Source organism: Microtus ochrogaster, chromosome 1 (genome assembly GCF_000317375.1).
Source record: "Microtus ochrogaster isolate Prairie Vole_2 chromosome 1, MicOch1.0, whole genome shotgun sequence".
In the NCBI taxonomy this organism is placed as follows: domain Eukaryota; kingdom Metazoa; phylum Chordata; class Mammalia; order Rodentia; family Cricetidae; genus Microtus; species Microtus ochrogaster.
Window position 1 is genome coordinate 46,720,318 of NC_022009.1, and position 18,581 is coordinate 46,738,898.

General features: G+C 42.1%; 1 protein-coding gene and 1 pseudogene across 3 annotated transcripts in view; both read left to right on the plus strand.

The window, feature by feature from the left end:
* The first annotated feature begins 8,588 nt into the window (after nt 1–8,588).
* Traf3 (TNF receptor associated factor 3) overlaps nt 8,589–18,581 on the plus strand; it is a 67,549-nt gene continuing 57,556 nt past the window's right edge. For 2 of the 3 annotated variants that reach the window (XM_005343567.3, XM_026781289.1), the window contains exon 1: nt 10,475–10,544. Coding sequence is in view for 1 of the 3 variants with exons in the window: in XM_013346307.2 (XP_013201761.2) it covers nt 8,804–8,831; nt 10,410–10,544 (163 nt within the window). In the remaining 2 variants the exon portion in view is untranslated. Of the gene's footprint in view, nt 8,832–10,409; nt 10,545–18,581 lie in introns of those variants that run through there. The other variant, XM_013346307.2, reaches the window with a different exon arrangement.
* On the plus strand, nt 16,314–16,943 carry LOC101996260 (annotated as a pseudogene).

The following is an 18,581-nucleotide window of genomic DNA, read 5'->3' on the forward strand; positions in this document are numbered from 1 at the left end:
AACTTCAGAGGTTCATGCCTCTTGACTCCAGGCTGTTTTTGTGTGCTCAAGAAGCACCTTAGATCTGTTTATTTAAACAAAAACAAGTTCTTTAGCTGCTTGGGATAAAAAATACTTAATAAGAATTTAACATCCAGCATACTCTGTTTTAAAAGGATCATTTTGAAGATTCATGGACCAAGAACTTCAATTGTATTAGTTGGATAGAAATAAAGTTTTCCTGTCCCAAAGAACATGAAGTCTTGTAGGCAAGGGTGGGGCATTGCAGTGTGAGCTGTTAAATAAGCAGAACAGAAAGTGTGGTAGAGCATTAGGAATTGATGATGACAAGGCAGATACGGCACAGGATGGACATTTGCGCCTGATGTAAGAGTAATGTATCTAAAAGAGTTGGCAAACCCCAGGTTTAATAATGTTCATGTTTTGTTTTTTCCCAAGACAGGGTTTCTCTGTGTAATAGCTCTGACGGTCCTGGAACTCAATTTGTAGACCAGGCTGGCCTCAAATTTACAGAAACTGTCTCCCTTTGCCTCCTGAGTTCTAGAATTAAAGGCATGCACCACCACCGTCCCTTGTTTTTTTTTTTTTAACTTCAGGGCAGTCATGTTGGTGGTTTTGTCACAGTGGGATGCTGCGGTGGAGATGCCTTGGTGGAGAGGTGGGCCTGCTGTCCAACACAGGCAGTGTCCTTGGCAGTGCTTTGTGGTTTGAGGGAGGAGTTAAGCATAATCTGGAGCTACAAACCACAAATAGCTTTTGAATTGAAAGTGAACAGTTCAGTTTGTTCTGAGACATGTTCTCCTTCACTTGTCAGCTACATGTTCAAAGGGATTGCACTGCTTACCAGGCACTGACTCTGGGGCTGGATGTTTGATGGGTCTACAGCTGCAGTTTTGGGTTGACTTTGTTTACGCTGTAAGGTCTACGGCAGCGCTTGAGGTTCTTGAGAGATCCTAGAAAAAGATGGAAATATTCTTGCCAAAGCCAGTATCAGTTTCAGCCATTTATGTTCTGTGTGTAGAATTTTCACAGTGGTAGACACCTGAGTGTGCATGTGTTCTTTCAGAGGCGGAAAAGGTTCTGTGATTCGAGGAGATAGTGTGATTGTTAGTGACAGCCCAGTTCCTAAGGACAGAGCCTTTGCAGTTGCTTATTTCAAGTTTCTCCCTGGAGAAGTATCCCCACTTTCTGTAGCTGCCTTTGAGTAACCTTGAGCTGGGTCTTTATGCAGTCCTGTGACAACTGTCAGGACAGACTTCATAAAACACAGAAGATAAAAATAAATAAAGCTCCCAAAAATCAAAAAAGATATTAACTATAAAATCTTATCGAGTTAGGGGGTTATTTCAGTATGCCCAATAGAAGATAATTTTTTTCTTTCTTTTTTTTAATTTTATTTTTCGAGACAGGGATTCTCTGTGTAATAGCCCTAACTGGAACTCCTGGAACTTGCTTTGTAGACCAGGTTGGCCTCCAACTCAACAGAGATCTGCCTACATCTGCCTCCCAAGTTCTGGGATTAAAGGCGTGCGCCACCACTACCCCGCTGAAGATGTAAAATTATGTGATATATTAGGCCAGTGGGATAGATGGCTCAGCAAGTAAAGGTGCTTTCTGAGCAAGCCCGGTGACCTAAGTTTGGTTCCTTTACCCATGTAAAGATAGAAGGAAAAAACTGACTCCGCAAAGTTGTCCTTTGACCGTCATGCATTTTTGTACATACACATGTACATACACAAATAATAATAATAATAATAAGTAAAAATATGTTGTGATGGCTTAGAATAAAATGGCTCCTAAAGGGAGTAGGCGTGGTCTTGTTGGAGGAAATGTGTCACTGTGGAGGTGGGCTTTGAGGACTTATATATGCTCAAGCCACACCTAGTGAGGCAAACCACTTGCGTACAGGTCAAGATATAGGACTCTTAGCTCCTTCTCCAGCACCATGTCTGTCTGCATGCCATCAATGTCGCGCTGTGATAATATTGGACTAAACCTCTGAAAATGTAAGCCACCTCAATTGAATGCTGTTCTTTTATAAGAGTTGACATGGTCAAGGTGTGTCACAGCAATTGAAACCCTAACTAAGACATATGTTCTTATCATTTCTGTTGAACAGGAATTTTCCCTTTTTTTAAAAAACTAGAATGTTTTCTCCTCCCATGCTTAGAAAGTGCTGTACCAATGAGCTATATAGCAGCCCCTCAGAGATAGTTTATTTGAATTATTGATACTATTTTCTTTTTAGTATTTTTGAGGTTATTGTACAATTATATAATTTACCCCTTCTTCCTCTCTCCAAGTCCTCCCACATACCTCTTCCTCCCTCCGTCTTTCTTTCTCTCCCTCCCTCTTTCCCTTCCTTCCTTCATTCCTCTCTCTTTTCATTTTTCTCCCCAAAACAGGGTTTCACTGTGTAGTTCTGGACCTCCGTGGGTAGACCAGACTAGCCCCAAACTCATAAATATTGCCTGCCTCCTGGGTGCGGGATTAAAGGAATTTACCGCCTGTCTAGCCCTTTTCTTTTCTTTTGAATTCAAGGCCCCTCTTTATTTATTACAGATGTGTATATGTATGTGCATATTTCCCTAAGTTAAGTATAAACTGCTCAGTATGTATAATGTTACTTATATGTATATATGTTCAGGCCTGATCATTTGGTATTAGATAATCAATTGCTGTGCTTTTCTCCGTAAAGACCACTTCTGCTCTCAGCATTTCTTTCTTGCCTGTAGTTCTTTGTCTAGGGTTGAGGCCAGAGGTATTTCTTAATATGTGGTTGGTTATGTAATGGTTGTGTCATGGTTTCTTGACTCAGTTCTGTATTGTTGGACATATAGGTTGTTTCCAGTTTTCTATACTTAATATAATGCTGTGGTCTTCTGTACTCCTGTGACTGCTGCTGAGACACCGCATAAACATGTTTGTGAGGTCTGTGCTATGTAGACTCCTTCTGTTGAGAACTTGTGTTTTCATTTTAATAAAAGACCGGTGTTAAAATAAGGCTCTGCATAGAATCTCTAAGCATATATTGAGTCTCCATGAAGAATCAAGTTCTGTTCTTGGTTGGGAACAATTTGGTAAGTCCAAATTCTGGTCTTCTTGAAGTTGATTTTTTAGTGAATGAAGGAATAGTCACCAAACAGTAAATTAGTTAATACTAAAGAGCGACATTAGCAAAGAAAAGAAAGCAGGATCTCGATTAGGCTGCAGGCAGAGGCTTGTTCTCTTAGTACATTTGCCAAGTCTTTCTGAGTGAATAGTATTTGAGTCTGGACTGAAAGAGTTGAGGGCAAGGGAGCCATGAGAAAGACCTGAAAGCAGAATGTTTCAGGCAGAGGAGCAGAGAGAGTGTACTTGATTTGGTGTCTGTTTGGTTCTTGGTTCTGAGGGTGGGGGTGTGTGAGAAAGGGGTACATTTTTGATCTGAGTGATTGTATGGTACTGTTTATCAGACCAGGGATGGCTGGAGGCAGATGGGAGGGAAGGGGACCCTGGGTTCAGTGTTTGACCTGCTAAATGCGAGTTGCCTTTTAGTGCTTAGTTGGAGATACTGATATGGTCATGGGATATGGGAGAATTGGGGTTCACTGCCACCAGCCTGTACCCTGGAATGGGTGGAGCAAGAGGGAGAGGAGGACGACCAAGGACCCAGCACCAGAGTGGTGTGTGGCTTTGCCTCTGGAATACAAAGAGCAAGTACAGCCAGTGGGAGAGAAGAGCATCTTCCATTGCCTCTGTCTCCAAGAGTGTAAGAATGTCAGCGGGAGGGATTTGAGGGGTATATTTCAGTTCATTGTAAACTGTATGTGACTTTTTAATAAGAAAAACGTAAGAATTAGTATCAGTTGAGTTGCCTCAAAGTGCTTGCCCTTAGGGTTTTGTCTCCTGTGCCTTGGGGGTGCTTTGATGGAAAAGTTTGAGAAGTCACTTCATTACTGTAGTCTGTTGTGTTATTAAACCTCACCCTAGTGAGTGTTTAACCTTAAAGAGTTTGAGATTCACTTACCCATTTTGTTATCCCTAATAGAGCTTTTGCAGCTGCTCCAAATATCCCTGTAGTTGTGCATCTTAATAGTTGTTTGGCACGCTACTTTATATTCTGCACTGGGGAAGGTCTGCATGGCATGCTGCAGTGGCCGTTAGAGATTCCCATACCCCTCCCAGGTAATGATGTGGAGGGAGTGGGTCCTGCCTAGGTTCCCTAGGGACAATGTCAGGAGCTCCCTGTGTTTTTGTTCCTTTTGTGTTTTGTTTCTGGTTTTGGAGACAGGGTTTTTCTGTGTGGTCTTGGCTGTCCTGGAATTCACGTTTTTTTAGACCAGACTGACCTTGAACGCAAGAGATCCTTACCTCCTATCATGGTGATCAAAGGCAAGCTCTACCACCCAGCTCTGTGCTTTCACTCTTAATAGAGATGTTGCTGCTCATAATTCTGGCAGGGTGCTTGGGTGAGCCAAGTACAGGGCTCTTAGCTACAGTTTATAATAGTTAATTGTCAGCTGTGATTAAAAGGTGTTGGCATAGCTTGTTTTTTTCTTTTTCTTTCTGCACAGTTAACATGAGTAATTTCTCCTTCCTCACTGGGAAGGAGTACAGTGACTGGATTGCCACAGCAACTCTATCCTCTTCCTTTTGAAAATAACATGACAAAGAATGGGTGTGTGTGTGTCTGTAACTAGTCCTTATATGCATAGCTAGGTCTGTCACTAGCCTATGACTGATAATCTCTACCCAGCCCATGAATATCACAATCCTACACCTTGCTTCAACTTTTAAAACTATGTATAGAATGCTTCTGGAGTGTCTCTCTTAACACAATATTCTTGAGATTCCTTCATGACCATGTTCATAGTAATGCACATTGGCAGTTCTAGTCTTAGAAATAAGTATCCTAAAATTTGGAAATTTCAAGTTTCTGAAAAAAAAATTAGTGAATGTAGCCCATATTTTAGAGTATCCTTAGATAGTATCTCGTCATTGAACACAGAATTTAAAAAGTAGTTTGCATTGCAGGCCGGGCGATGGTGGCGCACGCCTTTAATCCCAGCACTTGGGAGGTAGAGGCAGGTGGATCTCTGTGAGTTCGAGACCAGCCTGGTCTATAGAGCTAGTTCCAGGACAGACTCCAAAGCTACGGAGAAACCCTGTCTCAAAAGAGAAAAAAAAAAAAAAAAGTAGCTTGCATTGCAGAGTTTTCCTTTATTGTACATTCTGACTTTTAAGTAATGATGCCAGAATATGGAGGTATTCCTTTGACTTTTTGGTTACTTGCAAACAGGGTTAGGTGGGAATGCTGTCATCATTCCAAGGTCTCTCATATATTTAAACTAAGTTAGACTTGCAAAGATGACTGAGTTTTACAGTTGTATTTTGTAACCATTGTGCCCAACATTTTGAGACAGTTTGTCCTTTCAAGGGCCTTTCATATACTTTGTTGACTGAGAGTTACATCATCTCCATAGGGTTGATAGTGTGTGTCTCATTTCTTTCCTGGTCATGAAACCTGGGATTTAGCACAGGAGCAGTTGCTTGAGAAGAGTCACACTAGAGTGGTGAGGGGCCTTTCTGGTCTGCCTACAGTGTAGACCAGAGGAGTGAGTGCTGTTCTCTGAACAAGGGTCATGCCGCATCAGAGTTAAAGTGAAGGTGCACTGCTTGAATATTGGCACACTCAGAAAGTTATTCCTCAGTTGTAGTCCTCTGTAAAGTAGAGGTAGCAGGAAGCCACCACTACAGACCCGTGCAACCCAGGCACATCCACACTGAACTTCCCTATTCTAAGCTTTCCAGTGGTGAAACTTAAGGTGGAATGAAGGACCACAAGATGGGTGCTTCTTCTGTTTTTTTTTTTTTTTTACGAAGATGGGTGCTTCTTATTTACCAGCACTAGCACTGGGGACAGGTTATGTTCTCTGCCAGCCTCTTTCCATCCCCATGTATTGTATACTGATTAGTTGTTGGCTCACCTGTGGAGGTGTCCCCAGGAGGCTTATATCAAGAGTTTGATATAAGACACTGGCCTGTCCCTGCAGTACTTTGCTGGGAAATCCCATTCAAGTTGGAGCCCAGGGCCTGGCTTCATTGGGCTGCTTTGGACTGGCCAGCTCAGTGGAAAAATTGAACTGCTGTGCTACAGTTGTCTGTAGCTGGTGGGATTAGGACAACTACAGAGCATAAGCCTTTATCCCTGACTTGAAAGGTAAAGCTCTACTGGGACTTCAGTGGGGAGCACCCAGAGTGGCACCTAAATTTGCCCAACAGCATGTGATGAAAGCTCCTGTGAGGGTTTAACTACTCCAGTGAGTCTCTAAAGCACAGTGATGACAAAAGACATTTCCTCCTGCTGTCTCTCTGCTCATTTCCTATGTGTTGTGAGATTTTCCAGGTCAGTCAGGAATTCACTAGTGAGTCAAATCAACAGTCATGCATCCCAAAGGATGGAGGATATGTGTGCAGAATGTGCCCGTGATTGAAGAGTGAGAGCATCATAGAGTGCTTACATCAGGACAGCTACCACAGACTGTGGCTGTCGTCCCAGGACTACAGTCCTATAGCAGCCCATTGTTGACCAGATACTCTATGAGATGGGGCTGTGTCCATTTATTCATGTCTTGCTTGGAATGAGACAGAGCAGGAAGGTTGGAAAATGTTCTTTCTAGACATTGGTGGCACACACCTTTAATCCCAGCACTCAGGAGGCAGATCTCCTGTGTGATTTTTGAGGCCAACTTGATCTACAGAATGAGATCCAGGGCTACACAGAGAAATTCTGTCTCAAAAAACAAAAAACAAAACAAGTAAATAAAAAGTTCTTAAAAGTTCTCCGAAAGGCCAACATCCTCTTTTCCTAGTTAGTATCAGTGAGCCCTATGCATGCCCATGAAAGCAGGAAATGGCTGATTAGCAAATGACCCAGGGTCTGGGTTTCAATCCTGGCTCCCATTTAGACTATAATTAGGGCTTTTGTGCCTCAGTTTCCCTATCAGGTGAAAATGATACTAGAAGCTACCTCACAGAGAACAATTGAGTTTTGTGAGTGACAGTTTATCATTATAGTGGTTATAGGCCATCCAGTGAGACTGCAACTGTTAGATTGATGGTGTGTCTTCTGTGAATGGCAACCACAACTTCATATAGTACACATAGAACTGTATGCCACAAGCACAGTGTGAAAACCCTGGGGATAACAGGAGAAAGGGGCCTTGGGAAGGAGTTTCTGAAGTTGGGCCTGTGGTTAAAGCACAGTTAGGTAGATATGAGAGGTGAAGAGGGGGTGTTTTCATGATGCCTTCAGGAATGTGTGGGAGTGATCAGCAGAGCTTCAGTTTGTTTATTCATTCACCTAGTTTTTGATTTACTGCCTGTTCATCATACTGGACTACAGATTCACAATAGAACAGAGTACATCTGAGAAGAAGCCACTGTGCACATGAATCCCTTCTGGTCTGTCACCAGAATCAACAGAAGCCAGCTGTTAAGCTGGCTGAGGGCACTAGAGTAGGACTACATGGCACAGAGCTGCCTGCTATGTTCACATTTTGGCCCTGCCACTTGATCCTCATGAGTCTTGGGCAAGTGTATGCCTCAGATATAAGAAACTCTGATACTTTGTCAACTGTGGATGCACAGAGCTGCTCAGGGATGCTGCTGTGAGTGTAGAGGGGTCAGGCCCTAACGTTAGAGTGGAGCTCACAAACTCTTACTGAGGACCTGTTTTCCTACACAGCTGTCTGGAGTATGCATTCTCTCATCTTTCCTCCTTCATCCATTCTACGTTCCTTCCTTATAGGACCTTGTCCTGATCCCTCTTTGATCCCCAGAATAGCTCCTGTTCTCCCTGCAGTGTGCTGGCTCTGACCATACCACTGTCCTCACACTTGGAATGACTTGTTCCTCAGTTACATTCTCACTGAATGGTTCGTAACCACCATAATGTTAAACTGTCATTCACATTCTCTTTCCATATAATACATAGTGTTCACTGAATGAATCCATGAATAAACAGATTTATTAATGCAGTGTAAAAGCCATTTAAGAAACTGCTACCATTAAAGTCTCTTTCTAAATTTGATTGCATGGTCAGTGGTTTAGTATTTCAGGTCCTCTGACCACATGGTGGTTTTTACCAATCTGGGAAGGTAGCTGGGTGTCCAGGTGGAAGCTGCTTGTTTTTTAAAGCTATGGCTCGTTCTCAGAGCTTCTCAGCAGGAGCATGGAAGCTGACAGTCTTGGTGGCAGATGTGCAGAGTCCTCACAGGCAGCAGGAACATTAAAGGCTGTGTGCCACTATGCATGTTTCATTCATTTCAGCATCGTTATCTGGCTCAATCAGCTGTCCCAGCCATATAAAGCACAAACCAGGCAGCCTTTAGGAAACAGGTTGAAAACCCAGAAATACGTCTAGAAGTTTGTAACATTTTTTTTAAGATCCTTAAAAAAATCTTTGTGGCTCCAAAGGTAGCTCCCTCTGCCGAGAAATCTGTCTCCAGCGCCTTTGCTTCTGAGGTTGGTAGCTTTCAGAAAGACTGCAATGCAGCGGTTAGCAAAGCCCTGTTAATATGGAAGCCACCCGCTTCCCTTCACACTGCTGCCTGCTGCCTCTGAGCTGAAGGAGGAGATGGTGGGTCTAATATGCCTCAGGACCCTCGGTTCTGTGATTAGATGCAGGCAATTTTGTGAGTGCCTTGGCTAGTACAGGCTTGTCCTGCAGCAGCTCTTAGTTTCTGGTGCAGTGGGCTTCCCTCAGATGTGAAACTGAAGATGCCTTTGCAGTTTGTGCCTGATATTTTGGTTTTCATCTATGAGTTCAGATGGTGGGTTATACAAAGGTAAGGGACTTTAAAAAGCATGCATTTGTATATTTTAAGTATTTATGAATATCCAAAATCAAAGTAAATTATGATTTGAATAGCTCTCCACTGAATCTAAGAAATAAAACTTTGTATCTTGTTAATGACAGTTCTGACATTTGAAGAATTGTCTTATTTATTGTGAAGTAATATCCTCTAATGAATTACTCGGGGTGTTCTTTGAAAAGGGTTTGCTTTTCCTTTGACTTTCTAATAAACAAGCTTGAATCTTAGACATACGGATTATAACATATTTGTTTTTTTTTAAACAATGAAAATTTCATTGATCTGACATAAAATACTTCATTTTTCTGGCAGAGGATATATCATCAGCCATATGATGATAGATGATGAAGTCCGGTTCCCTGAGTTCTTATATTTTCTTATATGAGCATTTTCTCAAGTGTGGAGCTCTGTGCTTATGCATAGGATGAGCTGGGTACTACCGTCAGCTGGTCCTCTTTGTTTATCTAAGAGGGAGGCTAAATCCAAACTCAGATTGGTTTTGCTATAAATTGGTGACCCAAAAAATGCATTGAATGCTTCATGGTTGTTAATTTTATATGTCCAACACCAAGAAATATAATGTCAGGGTTACCATGGCAACCGCATGTGTTCTGAAAAGCTTGTGAATGGGCTCTGAACCTCCTGGCATTTTAACTGAGATTTTCCAGCTGAGAGCCTGCATACATGATCAGTGTAAATAAATTCAGCTCTCTATGGAAAGCACATCCTTTCTCTGTGCTTACCAGAGTTGGCTACCCTGCTCAGCTCTTTCTCTGGTGACATCTACCTTGTCTCTTGCTTCCTGGTCACAGATTATGGTTGAAAGACTGTTTTTAGCCTCAGGTTGGAGAGCCATCTCACCACAATCAGCCAGTGGGCCATGTAGAATGGGGCTGAAAATGCCTGGTAATCCCCATCCTGAACTGTACTTGTAACTTCATGTCCTGATGTGGTGTGGTGTCTTGGCAGAGCTTTCTGTCTATGTGAAGAACTTCTTTCCAGAAGTTTCCAGGTTCCAGAGCCTGACTTCCTCTTAGATTGGAAGTTGTGGTGGTTGGTTTGGGGGAAGGGGCCCAGTGATCAATCTTGTGAAAATTTTAAAGGAAGACCCATGGCTTCATTATCAAAGGATTGCTGGCAGCATTTATAGCTAGTTCATTCCTCAAACTGAGCGTGGTGGCACACACCTTTAATCACAGCATTCAAGAGGCAGAGGCAGGCAGCTCTCTGTGAATTCGAGGCCAGCCTGGTCTATACAGTAAGTTCCAAGCCAGCCATAGCTACAAAGAACTCTCAGACAGCAAAAAGGCAGTCTTCCATATACATTTAAAGCACATTGCAGGCTTTTTGGAGACAGGGTCTTGCTTTAAAGCCCCAGTGTGCTTGAACTTATTACCTATACCTGTCTGGTCTAGAACTCAGAATTATATGGTGTAACTTTTAGTTTGAAGGTAGGTTATTCTTTGAGTTACCCATTAGTGGATGTATTGCTGTGACTTACCTATGGGCCTCATTTAGGAACTTTGTCTAATTCTATCCCTTTATTTTCAGATGAAGAAACTGAGGCCCAAAGAAGTACTCCACTTGGTTGGGATCCCAGAATAGATCAGAACCAGGTCCACTATCAGAAACCTGCTCCTGGCTCCTGGCTGTCTGATCCCCTGAGGTTCATTTCTGACAGACAAGGTTTGCTATAAGTTAATATACTTTTTCTTTTGTTTTCCTTTTGTCAGAAAATGGGTCTTTCTTAATTTTAGGTCTCTATCTTAGAGCTTTTAATTAAAAAATTAAATTTCCACATTTCTTTTTTTTCTTGCATCTTTTATGAGCTTCTCTTTGGTGTGCAGATAATGATACGTTCATGGGAAGGACATGGCGGCTGCCCTGCGTACCACCTGCTGTGATGGGAGCTGTGAGCAGCCATGTACTCCAGCTAAATCCTGAATTGAGGATCTGGGGAGATGGCTCAGTTGGTACAGTGCTTACCATGCAGGCATGGGGACCTGAGTTTGAATCCCCATGCCCTAAGTGCCAGGGCTTGTGGGGAGAAGGGAGAGGTAGAGACCAGGAGAGTCCCCAGAGCTTGCTGGTTAGTGAGTATACCAAATCAGCAAGCTCCAGGTTTAGTAAGAGACTTAGTGTTAAAATTTGGGGTATAGAATGTCAGGTGGTGGTGGCACACGCCTTTGATCCCAGCACTTGGCAGAGGCAGGAAGATCTCTGAGTTCGAGGCCAGCCTGGTCCACAGAGTGAGTTCCAGGACAGCCAGGGCTATACAGAGGGACCCTGTCTTGAAAAATCAAAAAGGAAAAAAAAATGAGGTGGAGAATGATAGGATAAGACACTTGATGTCAACCTCTTGCCGCCAAGACACAGATACACACTCTCACGATCTGACTTGACACCTGTATTAAAAAGTGGTGCAAGAGAGAAAGACGCTAGGCAATAGAGGTCACATGGACCAGCCTCCAGACAGGAGCAGCAGAAGAGAAGAGAGAGGGAGAGACAGACAGACAGAGAAAGATGGGAACATAGTGAATGTGCACAGCAGGTGCTCTTAGTGGCTGCAGCTGAGGACATACCCTGTCAGAACCCCAAGGGCAGGCCAGCACAGATCCCTGAGTACTAACAATGACACCACATGTAAGGCAGAATGACATAATGATAGTAGGTTCAATCAAACAATTTATTTATTTTTGGTTTTTCAAGACAGGGTCTCTCTATGTAACATCGTTAGCTATCCTGAAACTTGTTCTGTAGACCAGGCTGGCCTTGAACTCACAGAGATCCACTTGCTTCTGCCTCTTGAGTACTGGGATTAAAGCTGTGCGCCACTACCACAAAGCTCAATCTATTTATTACAAGTAGTAAGAGGTTTCCTTCTCAGAAGCTGAAATGCAAATTGATTTTCCAGCCAGATTATGGTTAACCCTGGTTTTTAATTTTTTAGTGTTCAAAGAAAACTCAGGGGGCTGGAGAGATGGCTCAGCGGTTAAGAGCATTGCCTGCTCTTCCAAAGGTCCTGAGTTCAATTCCCAGCAACCACTTGGTGGCTCACAACCATCTGTAATGAGATCTGGTGCCCTCTTCTGGCCTTCAGGCATACAAACAGAAAGGATATTGTGTAATAAATAAATAAAATTTAAGAGAAAACTCAGATTTTTGTTGTAGGTCACTTAAAGTGTCAGATTGTATTATTTTCTTTTCTGTCTCTTTCTCTTTGCTCTTTTTTCTTTCTTTCTTCCTTCCTTCCTTCTTTCCTTCCTTCCTTCCTTCCTTTCTTTCTTTTTTTTAAAAACAAAAACAAAAAACAGGGTCTCTTCATGTAGCCCTATACATCCTAGAACTCTCTGTAGACCAGGCTGGTGTTAAACTCGCAGAGATGTCTCTGCTTCTCTATTGCGGGAATTAAAGGTGTATACCACCATACTGGGTTTCTTCTCCTTAAAAAACAAAAAAATTATTCTTTTATTTTTATTTTCATTTTGTTTGTATGAGCAGAGTTGTGAATGGTTGTGAGCTGCCACTGGGTACCAAATCCCAAGTCTCTGAAAGAGCGGTAGTGCTCTTCATCACTGAGTTGTCTCCCCACCCCTTTCTTCTTTCTCTGCTGCTGTACCTTTATTCACTGAGCCATCTTATTGGCCCAAAATGTGTTTTTAATAGCAGAATTCATATAGTGTAAACTCTTGTTATGCAGTGGTATCCAGTGTTGGTGTGTTCACAGTTGTTCAGAATCCTATTTAATTTTAGAACACTTTCATCAACCTGAAGTTATAGACTCTTAATTTGTTCAACAGACAACTAGGAATGAAAGCCAGCATCATGGCACATCATGTTTAACCGTGGTCCCGTATGCCTTACCTATAGGCACAAAGTCAAACTGAAAAGTGAAATAGTAACCTATGGCTGCAGTGGCTTTTCTGCTGCGCTTTAGAAGCACTTCTTAGGTGAATAAGAGTTTATATTGAGGCTCTGGTGAAAGGTGAGCTGTAAACTAGATTTTTGAGGAGGGGGATGTCGATTTTGATAGGACAGAGATCGCACTACAGACAGAAGGACATCTGTGGCAGATCGTCCTGTCAGATGAAAATAGTTTGTGTATAATGTTTCCTTTGCCATGTGTGCATGTTCCTGTCTTGTCCTTCCTGTGCCCCTTTATTCCCACACATGCCTGTTTAAAAGATCACATCATAGGGAAATAGTAGAGGCAAGGTCCAAAAAGGAAAGATCTGGTCTTAGATAGGATCAGTGGGGTTAGCATCATTTGTCTGTAAAGGCCACTTAAATATTTGTGAGTCAGTGCTGTGTGTCTGCCTCTGCGAGACTGGGTCTAGTACTAGAGGTGTATTTTACACTAAGAATAAATTCAGTAGCAAAATCTTACTAAGATTATATTTTTTTGTTTTGTTCTGAGGAGGAAAATGCAGTAACTGAAGGATAGTTTCTTGACCTGTAAAAAAAAAAATAGAGATGTGAGCCAAGTGTGGAGGCACACACTTTTGATCCCAGTATTCAGGAGGCAGAATCAGATAGCTCTCTCTGAGTTTGAGGTGAGCTTGGTCTATATATTAGTTCCTGGCTACATAGTGACACCTTGTCTCAAGAAATAAGAGGCTAAGCCAATGTAATGCTGCATGCCTTTACTCCTAGCATTCATGAGACAGTTGCAGATAGATCTCTGAGTTTGAGATCAACATGGGCTACATAGTTCCAGGGCAACCAGAGCTACATTGTGAGAGCTTGTCTCGAAAAAACAGACAAACAAAACCAAAGAGGAGAGGATGAAATTAAACTCAACAGGCAATTTAACTTTTCATGGTCAGATAAAACTACATATGTTACAGAATGATGTTTCATAAGGAGATTCATTGTTTAAACCTTTTGAAAGTGTCTAGACCCTCTGGTTGAGGAGTACCTCCTTTTTGTGTATTCCTCAACTGATGGCCTCTGTTCAGCTGGAGGATGTTTATTTTCTTTAGAGAAAAGTCATAAGAATCATAGCTGACATTTCTGTAATAAAATATGGGTTTATAAAAGAAAAGCAGAGGAAGTTGATTCAGGGCCAACAAGATGGCTCAACAGTTAAAGGCACTTGCTTTTAAACCTGACAACCTGAGTTTGATTTCTACCACATGGTAGAAAAAAAGACTTGACTCCCCATAGGTTGTCCTCTGATGTACATATATACACAGTGGTACATGGTGTGCACACATGAACATAAACTTCTTAAGTGCTTCGACAAGAAATGTCAAAATTTAATTTTTTTTTTTTACAGTTTTATGCAATTGGGGGGGGTGCTTCATAGATGAAGCCTCAAACTGATCATACTTTCTTATTCCTGTAATCCCAGCACTGGGGAGACTGAGGCAAGAGAATCTGTGAGTTCAAGGTTAGCCTAGACTGTAAGATTACAGAATAAATTCCAGGCTAGTCTGGCTATAGAGTGAGATCCTGTCTCAAAACAAAAACAAAATTTTTGAAGTGAATCTCATTTCTAATCCCCACATTTGGAAAGTTAAAGCAGGATTATTACAGTTCAGGACCAGTCTGTACTACATAGTAAGATTTAAGATGGCCTGTGCTACAGAGTGAGACCACATCTCAAAGGAAAAAATGAAGACTTGAAGGCCCTAGGGCTATGGAGTCCAGATTTGCTTCAGATTTATGATTTTCTTGCCTCTAATCCTGCGTGTCACACTTTCTTTTGTTTGTAATGTATAGACTTAACAAATAGTGGACATTTGTGTAGAAATGATCAGAAATCATGATCTGGTAGAATAAACTGAATGAGACCAAAGGAGACTTGTATATTCAAGTCCTGCTTGGCCTCTGTGTGGAGCGTTGTCTCTTCCTGCCCCGACAGGGTGCTTTGTACTGTCTTAGGAGGACCTACTATCAGTTGAAGTAGGCCTGAGATTTTGAGTGGGAATGGGGCTTTAAAGTAGTGTTTACAGTTTACGTGGCCTGCCTTGGGGGCGAGGAATTGTGGTTTCTGTGAATCACTGTAGGGGAGTAAAGGCAAAGGGCAAGAGGTCAGAGAAGATTTTGAGGCATTTTTTTGTAGCCCTTGTCTGTACCTTTCAGTTCAGAGGACTCAGCAGCCTAGAGAACCAGACTTTGGACTGCCCTTCTTTAGTTTGTGTGATGGTTTGAAGGAAAATGGCCCCCAGAGGGAGTGGTAATATTAGGAGGTGTGACCTTTTTGGAGGATGTGTGTCATGTGGGGTGGGCTTTGAGGTTTCTTTTGCTCAAGCGTAGCTCAATATGACAGTCAGTTGACTTCCTGTTGCCTGCAAAGTGTAGCATTCTCAGTTCCAACACCACATCTGCCTGCAGGCCATCTTGCTCCCTATCCTGATGATAATGGACTGAACCTCTGAAACTGTAAGTGAGCCACCCCAATTAAATGTTTTCTTTATAAGAGTTGCCATGATCATGATATCCCTTCACAGCAATTAAAAACCTTACTAAGACAGGCTGTACCATTTCTGTGAAACATCTACCATAGCATTAAAACCATGTCCCTACTGGAGAGATGGCTCAGTGGTTAAGAGCACTGACTGCTCTTCCAGAGGTCCTGAGTTCAATTCCCAGCAACTACGTCATGACTTACAACCATCTATAATGAGATTTGGTGCCCTCTTCTGGTTTGTGTATATGTAATAAATAAAGAAATCTTAAAACAAAACAAACAAATAACAAAAAAAGTCCCTATACTTAGCGGGCTGATTTAAATTATTAAAAAAATAATTGGGCTGGGTGATGGTGGTGAACATCTTTAATTCCAGCACTCGGGAGGCAGCAGCAGGCGGATCTCTGTGAGTTTGAGACCAGCCTGGTCTACAAGAGCTAGTTCCACGACAGGCTCCAAAGCAACACAGAGAAACCCTGTCTCGACAAACCAAAAAAAACCGTGAGATCTTGTTTGCCACACCATGAAAAGTTACCTCTGATACGCCAAACTGTAGAAGACACTGAAGCCTAGGTGATAGTCTTGATGGACACCTCCTGCCCAGCCTGTCTGGCCCTAGGCTATGTGCTGCCCATATGAGGATGCCCTTTCTCTCAGACCTAGTTATATGTTCTGCTGTCCAGAATACCAGAAATATGCTTGATTTAGGACCTTAACATGTGGTTCTTCAACAGTGCTTCCCTCTTTCTGAAGAAAGTACTGCTACCGTTGTCATCATGTTCAGTGTGACCACTAGAGTTGCTGTCTCTGAACAAATTGTTTCCTACTTTCAAATTTGCTCATCTAAAATTCTATTGGTAGTATTAACTTAGAACGGGTTTTTAATATATGATTTGTTTTAAAATGCCTTTAATCCCAGGGGGCAGGAGGATCTATGTGCGTTTGAGGCTAGTGTGGTCTACATAGAGTTCCAGGACAGCCAGGTGGGACCTTGTCTCAAAAAACAGACACTTGCTACCTCCTGCCCCTCATTAGGACGGATGAGTTGGCACATTATTCTGAGCACTGTTTTGGGTTCCTCCAGCATCGCCACCATGAACAAGGTTCAGTAACTTTGGCTGGAGGCCAGGTTCAGCCATGTGAAATTTTCCTAGGCAGCTGCGGACTCAAAACAGTTCTGTTTGCAGAATGTTAAAAATGACCCACTGTCAGGCGGTGGTGGCACGTGCTTTTAATCCCAGCACTTTGGAGGCAGAGGCAGGCGGATCTCTGAGTTTGAGACCAGCATTTCTATAAGAGCTAGTTCCAGGACAGCTAGGACTGTTACACAGAGAAACCCTATTTTGTAAAAACAACAATAACACAAAACAACAGCAACAACAAAAAGACCCTCTGGGGGCTAGAGAGATGGCTCAGTGGTTAAGAGCACTGGTTTTTTTCTTCCAGAGGACCTAAATTCAATTCCCAGCATCCATATGGTGGCTCAAAATCATCTACAATGAGATCTGGTGCCCAATTCTGGCATGCATGCATACATGGATGCAAAATGTTCTATACATAATAAATAAATCAGTCTTTTAAAGAAAATGACCCTTTGTTAACTGGTATTAACTGGAGTGTCTTCTTCTACAAGTCCCCTCCGTTCCCAGAAAGTCTGCTCCTTTTTGTAGTCACTTTCTTCAGAGGTTTCTCAAAGCACTTTCATGACCCAGTGACTATGAAGAAACTAAATTTGAAGTCTATACAAAAAGCTTCCCATAACACACATGCCACAACATACAATCTCATTCTTTAACATTACCCCTCTGAATTTTCATGGAGTTCTGTTTTACACGGCTTAACTATATACACTGGCTACAGCATACAATAAAACAGCATACCAAAAAATTAAAGAAAATCAAAACAAAATCAAGAAAACCAACTATATTTCACCTTTAATAAAGATTTTGTTTGGTTTGGTTTTTCAAGACAGGGTTTCTTTTTATAGCCCTGGCTGTACTAGAACTTGCTCTGTAGACCCGGGGTGGGGGCTGGCCTCAAACTCACAAAGATCCACCTGCCTCTGCCTCTCAAGTGCTAGGATTACTGGGGTTAAAGGCATGCAGTATCACTACCCATCAGTAAAGATAATTTTAAAATGCCATTTAGTATCTGAAAGTCATTTAGCATAGAGATTTCATTTTGTGTTTGGGAAAGATGTGAGATATCTTTTTCCCCCCTTCTATGGAGAGAGGTGTGGGGGAAATGGGGAGGTGTATGCAGATGCTTGTGCACAGGTATGTCCATGTGGAGGCCAGAGGAGGATGCCATGTGTCTTCCTCCATCACCCTCTGCTTTACTCTCCAGAAACAGTGTTTCTCACTGAACCTGAAACTCTGTATTTTGCCCAAGCTGGTTGGTCAGCAAACTCTGGAATTTGCCATTGGTAGGGGTGGGTTACAGGCATGTGTGACCATACCCAATTTTTTATGTGGCTACTGGGGCTTCAAACTCAGATTCTCATGCTGCCAAAGCAAACACTTTTATCCATTAAGCTTTCCTCAGCCCCGAGAAGTAGCCTTTTAACAAGAACATTTTTAAAGCTCAACCTTTCCAATTTGCCTAATCACTTAAGAAGCACTGTGTGCATGTCCTGCACTTACACACACACACACACACACACGCACACACTGATATAAAACACATGCTTCATAAAATGAGATGTTTAATACTGAGCCACATTTACTTTTTCTTACTCCATTTACCTGTGTCTATTATTTTCAGATCTGAGCAGTAGAGAAAATGATTAATTTTTGTCTATCCTTTTGATTATGGCATTAATGTCCTCTTGGGGAGATCTTCCCTATAGCCCCATGTGTCTTAGGGTTTTTTTCTAGTTTTTTGGTTTTTTTTTTTTTTGGTTTTGGTTTTTCAAGGCAAAGTTTCTCTGTTTAACAGCCCTTTTTGTCCTGGAACTAGTTCTTGTAAACCAGGTTGGCCTTGAACTCATGGAGATCAGCTTGCCTCTGCCTCCCTAGTACTGGGATTAAAGTGCTGGCGCCACCACTACATGGCCCTGTTTTAGGGTTTCTATTGCCAAGAAGAGACACCATGACCACCCAAATCTTATAAAGGAAAACATTTAATTAGTGTGGCTTACAGTTTAGAGATTTAGTCCATTATAATCATGGCAGGGTACAACAACTGACTTGCAGATAGACATGGTGCTGGAGAAGGAGCTGAAAGATCTATATCTTGATCTTCAGGCAACAGGAAAGTGGTCTGAACGTCACATTGAATGAAGCTTGAGCAAAGGAAATCTTTTTTTT